This window comes from Triturus cristatus, chromosome 6, assembly GCF_964204655.1.
Source record: "Triturus cristatus chromosome 6, aTriCri1.1, whole genome shotgun sequence".
Taxonomy (NCBI): Eukaryota; Metazoa; Chordata; class Amphibia; order Caudata; family Salamandridae; genus Triturus; species Triturus cristatus.
In genome coordinates, this window is record NC_140589.1 from 767392257 (window position 1) to 767409762 (window position 17506).

At 47.6% G+C, this 17506-nt stretch overlaps 1 protein-coding gene across 1 annotated transcript in view; it reads right to left on the reverse strand.

Annotated features, from left to right (window-relative positions):
• RFX6 (regulatory factor X6) overlaps positions 1-17506 on the reverse strand; it is a 432357-nt gene that overhangs the window by 183058 nt on the left and 231793 nt on the right. The window contains exons 10-11 of the mRNA XM_085609250.1: positions 13057-13106; positions 10997-11156 (exon numbers count right to left, since the gene is read on the reverse strand). Coding sequence (XP_085465376.1) covers positions 10997-11156; positions 13057-13106 — 210 coding nt within the window. The remainder of the gene's footprint in view (positions 1-10996; positions 11157-13056; positions 13107-17506) is intronic.

The window sequence follows — 17506 nt, forward strand, 5'->3', positions numbered from 1 at the left end:
ACAAGGGGTAGCTTGGCTCGAGCGGTCGGGGGTCAGGCACCGTGTTAAGCGTACGTCACACCCTCACAATAACCATGCGTGCATCCGTTCCAAAAACGACACTACACCGTAAAAATGTATGAAAAATATATCTGTGTTTATCTTGTTTTCTCTTAGTTGCAGGTTAAATAAATAATAACACACTTACAGTACACAAAGCTTCTTCTGTAAAAAGGGTAGGTCAAATAAATAAGCTCAGATCATAAATAATCAGTGAATAAATAGATGTGCATAAAATACATAGGCAAATAAATACTGTGAGACAATAAATACTGTGAGACAATAAATACTGTGAGACAATAAATACTGTGAGACAATGAATAGGATAAATACAAAGAATACAATACTCTCAATAAATATAAGCCATCAGTACACTTTCAAGTCAGGTCACATTTGTGAGGTACTATGGGTTGATTTGGCCCAATCACAGCTTCTGGTTATGTGGATGGCCTGAGGGTGTCTCACCTAGCTTGGATAAGGCTGAGGCTAAAACTGAGGTAGGTCAAGGGTAATCTAGGAATCTGGCTCTCCCAAACTACACAACCCCTCACACAGGTCACTGTATCAGTCTCAGTCCACCCCTGGCACTCCCAGGCTGGCCCTAACACCTCTCTAGCCCCTAGGAGGGTCTCGTAGGGCTCCACAGGGCCTTAGGCGCCCTCTATTCCACTTACTGCCCTCTTTATGAACTTCCGACTCCGCCGGAGTCGTGTCGACGCCGTGAGGCGGTTCCGGTTCGATGTCGCTAGCCGGCCTCGGCTCGATGTCAGTTCCTGTTGACGCCGTGAGGTGGTTCCGGATCGATGTCGGCGGACGGCCTCGGCTCGATGTCAGTACCTGTTGACGCCATGAGGTGGTTCCGGATCGATGTCGCCGGGCAGCCTCGATTCGATGTCGGTCTCCGGCGTCACAGGGACACGATCTCCCTACTTCCGGGTGTCTCCGGAGTGCGACCTCCACTCCCGACCTCCGGTGCTCTTCCCTTCAGGTTCCGGCAACTCCGGAGTGCGATCTCCACTCCCGACCTCCGGTGCTCCTTTCCTCAGGTTCCGGCGACTCCGGACTGCGATCTCCACTCCCGACCTCCGGCACGATTCACCTCGGTCTCCGGCGACTCCGGAGGGCGGACTTCACTCCCCCGTCGACGCCGCACACTCAACCTCAGGTGACTTCCTCCTCGACCTCTGGTGTCCCCACGACCTCCGTCGGCGCCCTCTCTCGACCTCTGGCGGCTCCGGGTACGACGTCTGCTTTCCAGTCAGCGCCGCTTCTTCACCTCCGGCCCCAGGTCTCTAGGCTTCTCGGCATCGGACTCCAGGAAGATACCAATAGACAGGTCAGGAACTTGCTGTTCTTTACTTCCAAGGCCTGTTCCGGCTGTTCAGGTCCTTGAGTTGGTTCTTCTTGACTTTATCCCACACAGGGCTCCAGGCTGGGCTCAGTCAGTAGGGACTAGTATCAAGGGGGGGTTTCTGGACCCCACTCCAGGCACAAGTTTCCACCCCTGCTGCCTCAATCCTTCCTCCTTCAGTGTTGTGCTGCTCTCCCTTCACCAGTCAGGTGCCAACTGCCAACTCCAACTGCCAACTCTGAGCTGGCTTCCCAACATTCTAAACCTGCCTCACACTGTCACAGGGTTCTAGAATGTTCTGGAAGGTTCTGGTAAGTTCCAGTGAGTTCTGGTGATGTCACAGGTGACAATGGGTGGCCACCATTTTGTGTTTCAGGCCCTCAGACAGAAGTTCCAGGGGTAGGGAAAATGGCTCCCTGACCCTGCATCAACACTAAAAAGTCTGGTGGTTCCCAAAAAGGAAAAATACTAACAGGGTTTGAGGCAGAAGGGGGACAAAATAAATAATGATGAGGAGGGACCACCCAAAGGGCTGACAGGTCTAACACACGTCCCCCCCAGCTGAAAGTGGGGAGAGCTACCCAACCCCTTGGGAGTTCTCATCACTAAGGCGGAAATACCTGGAGAGACCGTCTGCATTGGCGTGGTCCACTCCAGGCCGATGTTCCACATGAAAGTCCATTCCCTGTAGGGAGATAGACCACCTCAACAACTTGGGATTCTCCCCCTTCATCTGCATCAGCCAACGAAGGGGTCTGTGGTCGGTCTGAACCAGGAAGTGCGAGCCAAACAGGTATGGCCGCAACTTCTTCAGAGCCCATACCACTGCAAAGGCTTCACGCTCTATTGCACTCCACTTCTGTTCCCTGGGAAGTAGTCTCCGGGATAGGAAGACCACGGGTTGATCCAGACCCTCTTCATTGAGTTGCGATAATACTGCCCCAATGCCATGTTCCGATGCATCCGTCTGGACAATGAACTCCTTGGAAAAATCTGGGGCCCTTAAGACCGGGGCCTTGCACATGGCTTGCTTCAGTCTCACAAAGGCCTGCTGGCAAGCCTCCGTCCAGACTACCCGTCGAGGTTGCTTCTTGGACGTGAGCTCCGTGAGGGGGGCTACAATGGTACCGTATCCCTTCACGAAGCAGCGGTAGTATCCGGTGAGGCCCAAAAATGCTCGGACCTCAGTCTGAGTCTTGGGGGGTTCCCAGGCCATGATTGCCTTGATCTTCGCCTGGAGGGGTTGCACCGCTCCCCTACCCACCAAGTGTCCAAGGTACACTACCGACCCCTGCCCGATCTGGCACTTGCTGGCCTTGATCGTTAATCCAGCTTGTCTCAGGGTCTGGAGAACAGCTTGCAGGTGACGCAAGTGATCCTCCCAGCTGTTACTGAAGACGGCTATGTCATCCAGATAAGCAGCAGAGAAACTCTCCATTCCAGTGAGGATCTGGTTCACCAGACGCTGAAACGTGGCAGGGGCGTTCTTGAGCCCAAAGGGCATCACACAGAACTGGTAGTGGCCACTGGGCGTGGAGAAGGCTGACCTTTCCCTTGCTCCATCAGTCAGAGAGATCTGCCAGTACCCAGAAGTAAGGTCAAAGGTACTTAGATATTGGGCAGCTCCCAGCCGGTCAATCAATTCATCCGCCCTAGGGATCGGATGAGCATCAGTTTTGGTTACTGAATTCAGTCCCCGGTAGTCCACACAGAACCTCAGTTCCGGTTGGCCACCCGGTGGTGCGGCTTTTGGTACTAACACCACCGGACTGGACCAGGGGCTGCTGGAAGGTTCGATCACTCCTAGCTCCAGCATCTTAGTGACTTCACTGTTAATGCTGGCCTTCACCTTGTCTGACATCCGGTAGATCTTGGACTTCACAGGAGGGCTGTCTCCTGTGTCCACGTCATGGACGCACAGGTGAGTCCTACCCGGAACAAGGGAGAACAACGAAGAGTACTGTCCCAGGACCTGGCGGCAGTCCTCCTGTTGTTCAGGAGTTAGAGATGGGGAGAGAATCACTCCCTCCACCGACCCATCCTTCTCTTGAGACGCAAATAAATCGGGGAGAGGCTCGCTTTCCACGTCCTCTGCTCCGTCAGTCACCATCATCAAAATGACTTCGGGCCTCTCGTGGTGGGGTTTGAGGCGGTTGGCATGCAGCACCCGCAGGGGCTGGCGAGGGGTCTTAAGATCCACCAAATAGGTAGCCTTACCCTTCTTCTCCAATACCTCAAAGGGTCCTGACCAGCGATCCGGAGGGCGCTAAGCTCTCCTGGTTCGATCACCCACACCTTCTGGCCAGGCTCCAACTCCACCGGGTGAGCGTTGTGGTCATACCACGTCTTCATTACTGCTTGGCTGGCCTCCAAGTTGTCAGAAGCTTGCTTCCACATTTAGCCATTTGGCTCCGGAAGGCCAGCATGTAGCTCACCACGTCCTGGGGAAGCTTTCTGGGAGTTCTTTCCCATCCGTCTCTCACCAGGCTGAGAGGTCCACGCACAGGGTGCCCATACAAAAGCTCGAAGGGGCTGAAGCCCACTCCCTTCTGTGGCACTTCCCTGTAGGAAAACAATAGACAGGGTAGGAGGACGTCCCATTTCCTCCGCAGGCTTTCAGGCAGACTTCTAATCATGCCTTTCAAGGTTTTGTTAAACCTCTCCACCAGACCATTGGTCTGGGGGTGGTAAGGAGTGGTGAACCGGTATGTCACTCCACACTCCTTCCACATCGCCCGCATGTATGCTGACATGAAGTTGGTCCCCCTGTCGGACACAACTTCCTTGGGAAAACCCACTCGGGTAAAGATTCCCATCAGGGCCCTAGCCACAACAGGTGCTGTAATGGTCCTCAGAGGTATAGCCTCTGGGTACCGTGTGGCATGATCCACCAAAACCAGGATAAACCTGTGACCAGCTGTAGTAGGCGGATCTAATGGACCCACAATGTCGATGCCCACCCTTTCAAAGGGGGTGCTAACGACAGGAAGTGGTTCCAGGGGAGCTTTCAGCTTCACCCCTGTTTTCCCACTGGCTTGGCAAGACACACATGTCCGGCAGTAGGTGTCGGACGACACTTTCATTTGAGGCCAATAAAAGTGTGGGACAAGACGGGCAAAGGTCTTGTCTTGCCCCAGGTGTCCTGCCAAGGGGATCTCGTGAGCCAACTCCAGAAGGAAGGCTCGATAACGTTGAGGGACTACCAAGGCTCGTGACGATCCATGTAGGGGTGCCTTGGGTTCACTGTAGAGGAGGCCATCCTCCCAGTAAACACTGTAGTTCCCTTCAACGTTCCCTGCTGCCTGGGCTTCGGCCTGTCGCCTCAGTCCCTCAAGGGTAGGGCACTCCCTCTGGCCCTTGCAGAATTCCTCCCTGGTCGGCCCTCCCTCCACGTGCCACTCGGCCGGGATGGGTAGGTCCTCCAGTTTGGTAACATCCCCCACCGCGGACTCCTGGTCCACCACCTCCGGTGGCCTATCCGTCACACGGGGCGCGGATGCCGAGGCAGGCTCCTCCTGTCCCCGGTTCTTCCCTTGGTCGGCAGCTGGCTGGGCCTTTGTTCCAGGCTCCAGCCGAAACGAACTCCCTCTCCGGGTAGTCGCGGACCTTGTGCTAACACAGGCCCAGTCAGGTGTACCCAGCATCTCGGCATGAGTCCGGTATTCCACCTCCTTCCAAGCGTTGTGCTCCATGTCATTCCCCAGTAGACAATCGACTGGCACAGCAGGGCTTACGGCAACTCGAAGTGAACCTGCAACCCCCTCCCATTCAAAGGGAACCTCGGCCACCGGATAGTGGCCGGTTCTGCCGTCAGCCATCGCGGCTGGGTGGAGTACATCGGGAATTACCTGCTCTGGAGACACCAGTTGGCTACGTACCATAGTCATACTGGCTCCTGTGTCTCTCAGAGCCTCCCCTCTTTGGCCGTTGATGGTGACCCACTGCCCATACTTTATGGTATTTGCGGGCACCTGGATCTTAGGAACCATCTCCCGTTCTCCCAGGGACACTAAAGTGACACCCGCCCACTCCCTTCCCTTAGTTAAGGGCATCTCCTCCCCGAGCACTACACTAGCTACTCCGGGGGCCTTTCTTCCAATGGGAGGGGGTGGTCTTTTCGGGCACTTCGCATCTCCCTTACAGTGTCCGACGCCACCGCACTCGAAGCAATGGACAACCCTTGGCTGCTGACTCTGGCCAGGATTAGGGTTTCTGGGTGGGTTAGCCCTAGGGGTGAATCCTGTTCCCTTTCCTTGGAAATTATTTTGGGGGCCTTTAGAGAACTCCTTTTTCTTTTCCCCTCCCTCTTTCTTCTGGGGGGCGCCCTGTCCGGCCTTTTGAGTATCCCCTCCAGTCCCCCTTGTGGACACCCGGGTACTAGCCCAAATGTCCGCCTCCTCAGCAAGCTTCCGGGGATTGGTCAGCTTGCTATCCACCAGGTGTTGACGCAGTTCAGGGAAACATTTTTCGAGCAGGTGTTCCTTCAACATTAAATCAAACAACCCCTCGTAGTCCCTCACCTCACTGCCCTGAATCCAACCCTCTAATGCCTTCTTTGCATAGTCCAGGAAATCCACCCAATTCTGTGTGCCCAGTTTGTGGCTACCCCGGAACTTCTGTCTGTATTTCTCGGGTGTTAGTCCAAACTTTCTTACGAGCGCCACTTTCATGGTGAGGTAGTGGGTCTGCTCATCCTGCTCTAGGGCCAATAATGCATCCCTACCAGCTGGAGGCATGTATTTGTACAATCCCCCTCCCCAGTACTTCTCTGGCACCCCATGGGCCCTTAAAGAGACCTCATAGGCCGCTAGCCACTTGGCAATATCATCCCCTGCACTATAGCTAGCTACTATGTCTTTTGGCAGATAGGGTTTGGGTTCCCTGGTGATTTCTTTGTCTTTGCTGCCACCATTAGGAACAGTGTGTGCCCCGACTTGTAGGATCTGGAGATCTATTTCCCTCAGCCTCAACTCGTGAGCCATCCTCTGTCCCTCCTTCTCTTTCTCCAGCTCCGCCAACTTCCATGTGAGCTGTCTTTTCTCCCTCCGGTCAGTTAATTCTACTTCCGATAAGCCACCGCTAGAGACAGTGCTGCCCCTCCTGGAAAGTGTTCTGGGCCCCGCTAACAGGTTCCCCACCTCAGGTTGGTACAACCCAGCCCCCTCGCTAACAGGCTCTCCATCCCTGTCCTCCTGCTCAGCCTTACTTTCCCGTCGTGCCTCCCCCCAAGCCCTCAAGCTGGTCTGGAGTTCACCCTTCTTGGCACCTTGGGGACAATACACCCCCTCTCTCTGACAAAACTCTCTGAGTTGGGCCACAGTATAAGTTTCCAGGTCTTCCAACACAAACTCCATTTTGCCCACTCAGAATAAAAGACAGGTGTTTACAGAAGCTATGCAGGGGGGTACCTTTTGTAATACCTCCTCCCACCACCAGAGTAAATTTGGAAAAACAAAACTCAGAATTAGGAAGTCCGCTTTGAGAAAACTCCCGGTGTAGGCCTATGGACTACCCACAGTTATTGTCGAGTGGACGCAAGCACAGCTCTATCCCACCGCTGAACACCAATTATGTTAGAAAACCCCGGGCAACCGGGGTTAGCAGTCACCCGGTGTTTCCCAGCACAAGGGGTAGCTTGGCTCGAGTGGTCGGGGGTCAGGCACCGTGTTAAGCGTACGTCACACCCTCACAATAACCATGCGTGCATCCGTTCCAAAAACGACACTACACCGTAAAAATGTATGAAAAATATATCTGTGTTTATCTTGTTTTCTCTTAGTTGCAGGTTAAATAAATAATAACACACTTACAGTACACAAAGCTTCTTCTGTAAAAAGGGTAGGTCAAATAAATAAGCTCAGATCATAAATAATCAGTGAATGAATAGATGTGCATAAAATACATAGGCAAATAAATACTGTGAGGGAATAAATACTGTGAGACAATAAATACTGTGAGACAATAAATACTGTGAGACAATGTATAGGATAAATACAAAGAATACAATACTCTCAATAAATATAAGCCATCAGTACACTTTCAAGTCAGGTCACATTTGTGAGGTACTATGGGTTGATTTGGCCCAATCACAGCTTCTGGTTATGTGGATGGCCTGAGGGTGTCTCACCTAGCTTGGATAAGGCTGAGGCTAAAACTGAGGTAGGTCAAGGGTAATCTAGGAATCTGGCTCTCCCAAACTACACAACCCCTCACACAGGTCACTGTATCAGTCTCAGTCCACCCCTGGCACTCCCAGGCTGGCCCTAACACCTCTCTAGCCCCTAGGAGGGTCTTGTAGGGCTCCACAGGGCCTTAGGCACCCTCTATTCCACTTACTGCCCTCTTTATGAACTTCCAACTCCGCCGGAGTCGTGTCGACGCCGTGAGGCGGTTCCGGTTCGATGTCGCTAGCCGGCCTCGGCTCGATGTCAGTTCCTGTTGACGCCGTGAGGTGGTTCCGGATCGATGTCGGCGGACGGCCTCGGCTCGATGTCAGTACCTGTTGACGCCGTGAGGTGGTTCCGGATCGATGTCGCTAGCTGGCCTCGGCTCGATGTCGCCGGGCAGCCTCGATTCGATGTCGGTCTCCGGCGTCACAGGGACACGATCTCCCTACTTCCGGGTGTCTCCGGAGTGCGACCTCCACTCCCGACCTCCGGTGCTCTTCCCTTCAGGTTCCGGCGACTCCGGAGTGCGATCTCCACTCCCGACCTCCGGTGCTCCTTTCCTCAGGTTCCGGCGACTCCGGAGTGGGATCTCCACTCCCGACCTCCGGCACGATTCACCTCGGTCTCCGGCGACTCCGGAGGGCGGACTTCACTCCCCCGTCGACGCCACACACTCAACCTCAGGTGACTTCCTCCTCGACCTCTGGTGTCCCCACGACCTCCGTCGGCGCCCTCTCTCGACCTCTGGCGGCTCCGGGTACGACGTCTGCTTTCCAGTCAGCGCCGCTTCTTCACCTCCGGCCCCAGGTCTCTAGGCTTCTCGGCGTCGGACTCCAGGAAGATACCAATAGACAGGTCAGGAACTTGCTGTTCTTTACTTCCAAGGCCTGTTACGGCTGTTCAGGTCCTTGAGTTGGTTCTTCTTGACTTAATCCCACACAGGGCTCCAGGCTGGGCTCAGTCAGTAGGGACTAGTATCAAGGGTGGGTTTCTGGACCCCACTCCAGGCACAAGTTTCCACCCCTGCTGCCTCACTCCTTCCTCCTTCAGTGTTGTGCTGCTCTCCCTTCACCAGTCAGGTGCCAACTGCCAACTCCAACTGCCAACTCTGAGCTGGCTTCCCAACATTCTAAACCTGCCTCACACTGTCACAGGGTTCTAGAATGTTCTGGAAGGTTCTGGTAAGTTCCAGTGAGTTCTGGTGATGTCACAGGTGACAATGGGTGGCCACCATTTTGTGTTTCAGGCCCTCAGACAGAAGTTCCAGGGGTAGGGAAAATGGCTCCCTGACCCTGCATCAACACTAAAAAGTCTGGTGGTTCCCAAAAAGGAAAAATACTAACAGGGTTTGAGGCAGAAGGGGGAAAAAATAAATAATGATGAGGAGGGACCACCCAAAGGGCTGACAGGTCTAACAACCACAGTGAGCAACAGCCTTGTAAAAACACCTTTGGGGCCATGCTTTTATTATACCACCTAACTATTTTAGGACAGGATTTCGGAATGTAAGGCCTACTTAATCCTATAGCCCAGGAGCACTGTGGTAGGGGGAACCATGTAAAGAATATAAGATTGGAAGAAATAATGTTACCAGTTATGTAATTGGTTCTATGTTGTAAACTAAAATGAGTAACAGCCTTCAGTCTTATTATGATTTATTGGCCACAGCCTGCAGAGAAGTGATCCTGCCTGGCCGGCCAAGCTTCAACTGGCATCAGTGGAATCTCAGTCTCTCCTGAACTCAACATTTAATAAAATATCATAGATTAGGTTCCTTCTTCCACAACCTTAAAGGAATCATTAACCCACACAATACTACACATAACTACATTCTACTCTCACTTTCCAGATATTTAACGGCCCTTCACCGTATGACAGCCTTGCAAAAGAGAAGTAACAAAACAAGTGGCTAAAGTCAGACAGTAGATGCTTTTCTGCTCCAAAGACACGGAATATGTAACAGAATGAGTTGCTTTATTGTCAGCACTATGATTGTTCCGGAAGATTCCTTAACTTTGACAGAAACATCAAGATGCTTTTAGTTGAGAAATCCTAGGGACACACTGCTCTATTCCTAAATTTCCCGTTACGGGTCTTAGTAATCTGGTAGTTCCCAACAACTGGTTTTATTGATCTGAAATGGCGCTACAAAGGCTTGGAATCATTCATTGTTAACCAGAACACACGTCCGGAATATTTTGCCACTGATAACGTGTACTCAGCCCATAAGCTTGCAACCCACACATCCTTCAAATATATATTGTAGAGATGACTGAAGTTCAGGTGGTACATCGTTTGATCCTAGGTAACTATAACTATGTTTAAGAGCAAATCTGACACATCCTCAAACTTAGAAGAAATAGCACCACAAATTCGAAGTATATGGGAGCAGGTAGTGCCTCATGGGATATGGGAAAAGGAACCAAGGCAGCTGATACTAGAGTGAGGTACAAGAAAAAAAAAGGCTATTAAATGTGCTGTGAATCGTGTATAATTAGTAGAATATCCTCATTTCTTGTAGTATAACTCATATCTTGGTTTATATATAGGCTATTAAGACACTGAACATATCTTAATTCTAATAGCCTAGTATTGATAAGACTTTTTTCCAAAATATTACATTTGATGCACACATCTATGTATATTGTTCTGCAAATAGAGGCATTGAGTTAGTTGGTGTTTACTTAAATGGTTGTTGTTGTGCAAATGTTGTACTACTGACAATCACTAGTGTCAAAATAGCAACATTTCCTGTGGATTGTTGAATGTGTTTAGGTATATTGCAAAGGCTGGAACACACACTATGGGCACAAAATCTCGTCTGTGAGGTCAAAACCTTGGAAGAAAACCTAACAAACTAATATAGGAAGGAAAGTCTTAAATTTATTATATTTAAGAATGATCAACCTTTAATGATGTCAGCAATTTGTTCACTACTTATTTTAAAGAAATGTAAGTTACAACTCCTAATGTTTACATCAGCATCATTCATTAGACTTGATGTTGATTTGATCTTTGATTCATAGTTTTGTCACAAACTGATTCAGAAAAAGAGATTCTATACTGAATGGTATCTTAGTATATTTCACTTTCAGTTTAAACATCATCTATTCTTTTATATACTTTAGTCTACCAGTAAGACTGGTAGCATACTTGGGTATTTACTTTTCAAAATCTAGACATAGGCCTGCTTAACTTAAGTCATGCAATATTTGGTGTCTGCATAACTCCATAATATACTTCTTATTGTGATGCTGATAATTAGTCATTAGATTGCATTGCGTTTAGGGAGTAGTTGGAGAGCTTCCTTCACCTGATGGTACAATGGAAAATTTTGCATTCATCAAACTGCACCCCGTCTACACCTCACTGCCTATGCGTATGATGTCTGACGCTAGCAATTCAAGGTATGTACATGGTATGTTTCTATAGGCATTACCTGTGCTAGATGCAGGAACGAAGTTTGTCGTTTTAAAGAAGACACAAATCTTCGGGCAATCGGCAATTTCTTTTCAGACAGGGCATCGGGTAGATTGTCCAGGGATGAAGATACCCACTGCTCCCAATGTTTAGCAAAATTTCTTATGTCTGCAAGTAAACTAAAAAAAAAAAAACATAAATGCATACAGAACATTCAGATTCTGCCATCACATATTTAAATACATCACGCCATGCGTGGAAACTGACTTGCGATGTCGTTTTCCAGTTTTTTTTCCCAAGTTTAGAAATAATTTTATTGAAAGTTAAAGATCACATAATACAAGAAAGCATACAATACCATTCAGGAAATAAGTAGTTAGTGAATAAGGAAGTAACTATATGAAGAAAAATTCTATTCGAAATAACATAAAAATGAATAATAATCAAAATACAAAAAAGGAAAATGAAAGGTATGTGAAATAGGGTAATTATAAGTAAACTGCTGTGAAACATGAAGGAAATCATCAAATTCAAGTAATTTTTCACCAGGGATATCAACAGAAAGACTCTTCACTAATTACCGTGGAACTGTGAACAGCTAAAGATTCACATTTATCATGTTCATTGATTTCCTCAATAAAACGGTATTTTATGTTGTGTAAGGGTACTGATTTATGTTTTTCCTGGGCTTGTGTTACTATGTATGGTGTGTGTGTTTATGTGCTGGGTTTATGTGATTTTAGAGTCTTTTCTTTGTTTATTACCTCTGTTTGCCTTGCTCCAGGAGACACAAAGGGGCTGGGATTGCAGTTGGGTCTCAAAGGACACCATGGCTGGATTGGACAGCCAAGCATTTAGGCATTTACACAGAAAGACAGGACTCAAAAGATGAAACCTGTCCATTTTATCTCCGAAAATGCCTCAGTGTATTGAGCAGTCCTTCTGAGATCCTTCTTTTGCACTTGCACTTTGTTGTGTACATCTTGCTGCCTTCTGTCTGCCCTGGGTGACTTTCTTGTTGGACACCAGCCATTTCTAGCAATAATCAAACTGTGCATCAAAGTCGCTTGAACCTGCTGCAGATTGGAACCACTACAGTGTTGCTTAGAAGCAATACCGTTCTGGGCAAAGGACACGCACCTCAATTAAATTGCAGAAACCACTTTATTTATTTTCACATATCGCTGTCTTTTATAGTATTTCGCCCTCTTACTCTTAGGTTTATCTTTCCATTTTAGTAATAATGTGAAAATCCTTGAAGTATTCATTGATTTGGATAATGTGGCTGACAGAGATTAATAATGTAGTAAGTATTTCTTTTCTTTCAACTGTGCTGCGTAGAACTCTATTAAACAACATAGCGCAGTGATAAAGGGGGCCGGGGCACACCCATACCTTTTCAATGGACCCTATGGCACCTGAAGTAAAAGACCCCTGTTGTCTCAATTGAAGACCAGTAACTTTTGATTGCCCTGGCACCCTCTGTCCTGGATTTCTTGCTATTTTATTTTATCTGAACTAACCGAGTGGTATCATTTGAGAGGATTTCGTTATAGGAGCTTAGCCCCCAGTTTTAGGGTTAGTAGTGGCTGTATTTCTAATTGCGTACGTGTAGGCAATGCATTTGTTTCACTTTCTTTACTTTTGCTTTAAACATACATATGGTCGAGAAATTTGGGTAAACAAATTTTTTGGGAAAAGCTAGCACGGTGGGGAAGGTTTTTTTTGTCATCAATCAGTAATAAATACTTTCCCGTTCATGGGTTATCCCACAAGCAACTTGTCGATATGCTAGTGCTATTATGACAATCAGGAGTCGGGAGGACTAGTTTACTCTGCAAGCATGCTGCAATACTTAATAAAGAAACTGCAATTATTACAGCAGAAACCTACCCAGCAAAAATGTGCTTCCCTGTTAATATATAACTTGTAGTATTGCTTGCATACAGTATGGGCCGACACTCCTATAAACCAACATAGTTTTCATATCAAGTTTTTTTGGGGGGATGAAGGGTTCTGACTAGTTCACCTAAACGGTTCTTATAAGAACAATAATATAAGTGTCAAATAAAGACTTACCTTTCTGGCATTTCTTGCATTGTTGCTGGGATGAGAACATCTGTGAGAACCTTCGACAAAGAAAATACTTAGATGTGTGTTGCTTAATACTGCATGATGTAGTGTGCTGGTCACAAGATGGCAAAAGTAATTTTGAACACAAATGCATGTATGTTTCAGAGAATAATCTTATTATTTAATTTCAAGCTTTAAATTTGCAACATCTTAAAAATATTGAAAAAGCACACATTTATAACAGACCAATACAAAAAAGGCATGATCCTTAATACTGCACAGCACATGACCGGTTTATTTGTAATACATGCAGTTAGAAGGTATTTTGCGTATTCAAGGCTAGGAAATTAAAAAACCTATACCCTCAATTAGCTAAGCTATATAATTTGTAATTAAATTAAGGCTTTGTGGGACTTTTTAACTTCTATATCTGCATGTATAACCACGCCTTGCCTCCCTCCCTTTTCACAGGGAGCCACAATCCCTGCTTACACGCCCTTCCAATCCACTCTGAAGATAGATAGCCAGCTAAGCCCACAGAAGCACTTTACTTTTCTAAGGAAAATTATCTTTCTTTCTTTTTTGCCCTATTTTCGACCTTTAAGGGTAACTTCAGCTAATCCCTTTAATGCTAGGTTGCTCACTAGTCACAGATGCATGCTTATTTAATAGCTGACATATCTCTATTAACCCAACACATCCATTAACAAAGTCTCTTCATTTTACTTCTATTTAAGTAGGCATTTACTCTTAGTACAATTGCTGGGATGAGAATGTCCTCTGCATAGGGGACAGTCAAGTTCATGTGTCTGAGGGCTCACCTGGCAGTATTTTTATTGACTCAAGCCTCACACAGATCTAGGGTCCTATTTAAAAGCCCTGTACGACACCGGAACGTCACTTTTTGTGACATTCCAGTGGCACACAGGGTTTAGCCATATCTACAAAGCAACGCAAAGCCACCCTGCATTGCTTTTCATGGCCTTGTAGATATGGAGTAAGGCGAGGCAGCGTAAGTCGCTGCCTTGCCTTACTCTGCGTGAAAGAGGCATTCCATGGGTGTTGCTGTGGGCGTTCCCACTCAACACCCATAGAATTTGACGCTGCCCCAGATTTACAACATCAGGTAAACCTGGGGCAGCGCCAAAACCTTGCACCTCTCTAGAGCAGACAAGATGAGGAGAAATGTTTACATTTCTCCTCGGTTTTTCCTCTTTCTGGTGTGCTGCATTATGTAGCACACATAGAAAGTGGAAAACGCCTCTCATGGTGCAGGAAGGTGCCCCTTGCTGAACAAAAACAATCATGCCAACAACACAGAAACCCTAGCACCATGGTGCAAGGGTGCCTGCATTGGCGCACAGCTGCAAAATGTGTGTAATCTTGTAAATACGGTGCATTCCTGTCCTTTCGATTTGGAGTAGGGCAGCGGAGCAAAATAATTTCCGACTGTGCTCTACTCCAATTCCTTGAAATTATGCCCGTAGCGTGACTGCAAAGGCTTAGGTCTGTTCGTTGACACGAGTTAGGTCCTGGATCCGTCCTGTGACCTGGAGGGTCGCACCAAGCAGGCCAACATTTGTCTAACCATGGCCTACCATCCGCCGTGGGTTTAGCATTTAATGTGATGGTGGCAGTATACCATGTTATTCTATTGTTGTGGCCAGCTTTTTTGTGTTACTGGAATGGAAGCCTATTAGCCAACTCGCCCAAAGTTCTGCTTCTATGCACCAACCAAGATCCTCGTACTGATAACCAGAGTGTTTGTATGTGCCTATGCAGTACATGCATTGTGTGTATGAGTGAGCTACAGTAATGGAGGCCTGGGGGTTCTGTTTTGGAAGCTATGGGCCTGTTTGTGTGCATAAGATGGAAGTGAAGTTTTTAGTAGACAGTGGAAGAGTATTGCAGACATTCCTGAAGCTGGAGGGAGAAGAAGTAGACAGTAAAGAAGCAAAAGAGGAGACAGCACTCTTCTTCAAATTTGATTTTTTTTCCTTTTGCAGTGAAGGGCTGCACTTCAGATTTTTTGAGCACTGCCATTTGGTAGATGGTGGGGTTGAAGGGCGGGACTGCTGTTTCTGTTATTCAGAGTGAGAAGGATTCTTTAGGTGAGGCTAGCCTTTTGAATCTTTCCTGGTCACTGTTCAATGTAGTTGTTGATGGTCAGTTGCAGGAAGTTCACACCTCTTTGAGCATCTGTTGTGACCTAGAGGGGACAGATGAAAAGAGAACTGGCCAAACCATTTCTAAGACGGCAGACAGAAAATCCACACCCCTTGCCTGCTTTGATTTTATAACAGGGGAGCCATTGACCCACTTGTTGTTCCAGTTCCAGATTTTCTTTGTCCAAGGAATGGATTCCTGAGAAGACTACTGTGCACAGGAGGTAGTGTCTGCCTGATAGACAGCTTCACAGAGGTGACTGGACATCACCTGGAGTCTTGCATGGCTGGAAAAAGCTGATCCTCTGCCCTAATCCCTTTGAAGCAAAACTGCTGCTGAGAGAGGAAAGGATCTTCACAAACCTACAGTGGTGTGACAGATGTGTAGCACCACAGCAGCTTGACCCCAGTGGCATAGGTCTGCCTGCTGAAGAAAGACTGAGAAACCAGACTCTTAAGCTACACAAGATAAGTTTACCTGAGAGAACAGTATAGCTACACCAGAGAAGTATGCCTGAATCGACTGCATCTCTACACCACTGAAGTGTGACTCAGTAATTGTGCCAGTATGAGAAGAGAAGTGTGCCTGAGAAGAACAGAGGACTGCATCACAGGAGCCCCGAACATCTGCAAGGAAATGTGCTGCACCCTACACTGTGCCTGGTGCAGCCCAGCCAAACATGAGAGGAACCTTCAGCTGACATGTCCCCACCTAAATGTGGGTGCAATAAGATGTATTAAAGGCCTTCGCTGACCTCTCATAAAAGACTGAAGTACCATTGCTGTGGTGAGAACTAAGAATCAGGGACTGCTTTAAAATAAGAGAGTGCGCAAGCATTCACAAGTAGTTCTGTACCTAAGCCCTGATACTTGCCCTGGAACTCACGCCCAAAGAGGGAAACCTTTGTAAGAAGGAGGGACACCCAGAAGAACGAGGTAAAGGAGGACCGGGATCAAAGGCACTGTAGTCCACACACCAATAAAGTAAGCAATGTTGGACTTGGCCCTTTCTGCAGGGTCATCCCCACACTTTTTGTCTTCACCCTCCAATTTTCTGAACACGTTTTGGTTGGCTTTTAGGACTCTGTGCACTTTACCACTGCTAACCAGTGCTAAAGTCCTTGTGCTCTTTCCTTAAATCAATTGGCCTATTTAATTTACGTGTAAGTCCATAGTAAAGTGGTACTACACGTTCCCAGGACCTATAAATTAAATGCTAATATTGGTTGTGCAGCAATAATTGTGTCAGCTGTTTAAATAGCCCTTTAAACATGTCTCGGTCCTGCCATTGCAGCTAGTGTGTAGTTTTAAACTGTCATTTTGAGCTGGCAAAATAAAACTTTTTCCATGTCAAAATCTTTCTTTTTAATACATATAAGTAACCCAGGGTAGGGCATTAATAGGCCAGAGGGCAGGGTGCTGTGTATTTAAAAAATAGGACATGTACTTTTAAATTGTACATGCCATGGTAGATAAAAACTCCTAAAGTCGCTTTTCACTACTGCAAGGCTTGCCTTTCCCAAAGGATAACAATGGAGTTTCCTTATTACATTTAATAAGCTGTAACTTCCAATTGGGAGCAGGTGGACAAATCGAGTTTGGTGTCTATAAATTGCAATTATAAGCCCTATTTAGTGGTAAAATCAGATGTTTAAACACAATTCTGAAAATTACACTTTTAGAAATTTGACACTTTCTTGTCCTAACCATTCGGTGCCTGCAGCTGGTTCGTGGGTCACAGGACAAGGTGTAGGTAGCAGGTGATCTTTGTATATTACTCACAGACAGTGAGGCAAAGGGAAGAAAGGTGTTGGCAGGACGGGCCACTCTGAGTCAACGAGGGGGAGTAGCTGTCTCATATCACACTTGCACATCACAAAGGTTCTGCCTGAGCACGCTCACAAAGGGTTTCTCACTATTCTATTGTGGTCCCAGACAAGCTGGGAAGGGGATACCTGAATCTCAGGGGGGTGGAAACCTCTAGAGTCTTTCTCCACTTCAAAGTGGATCCCAGGTATAAATATTGGACCTTAGACCCAACCCTACAGTACACCTCTGGACCTAAAGATTCTGCCAGGATGGTGGACTGCTGTGCTGCTGAAAGAACAGCCACTGTGCTGAACTGTTGCTCTGATGGACTGCTGCCTTGCTGTCCTGACCTTTTGCCTGCTGCCCTCTTGTCTGGGTAAGAAGGACTTGACCTGCATCTGTTGAACCCAGGATCCCAGAGTAACTCCAAGGGCTGGTTGACTGGTCTCCTTGACTCGAGCTTTAGGGACAGAAAGCCACGA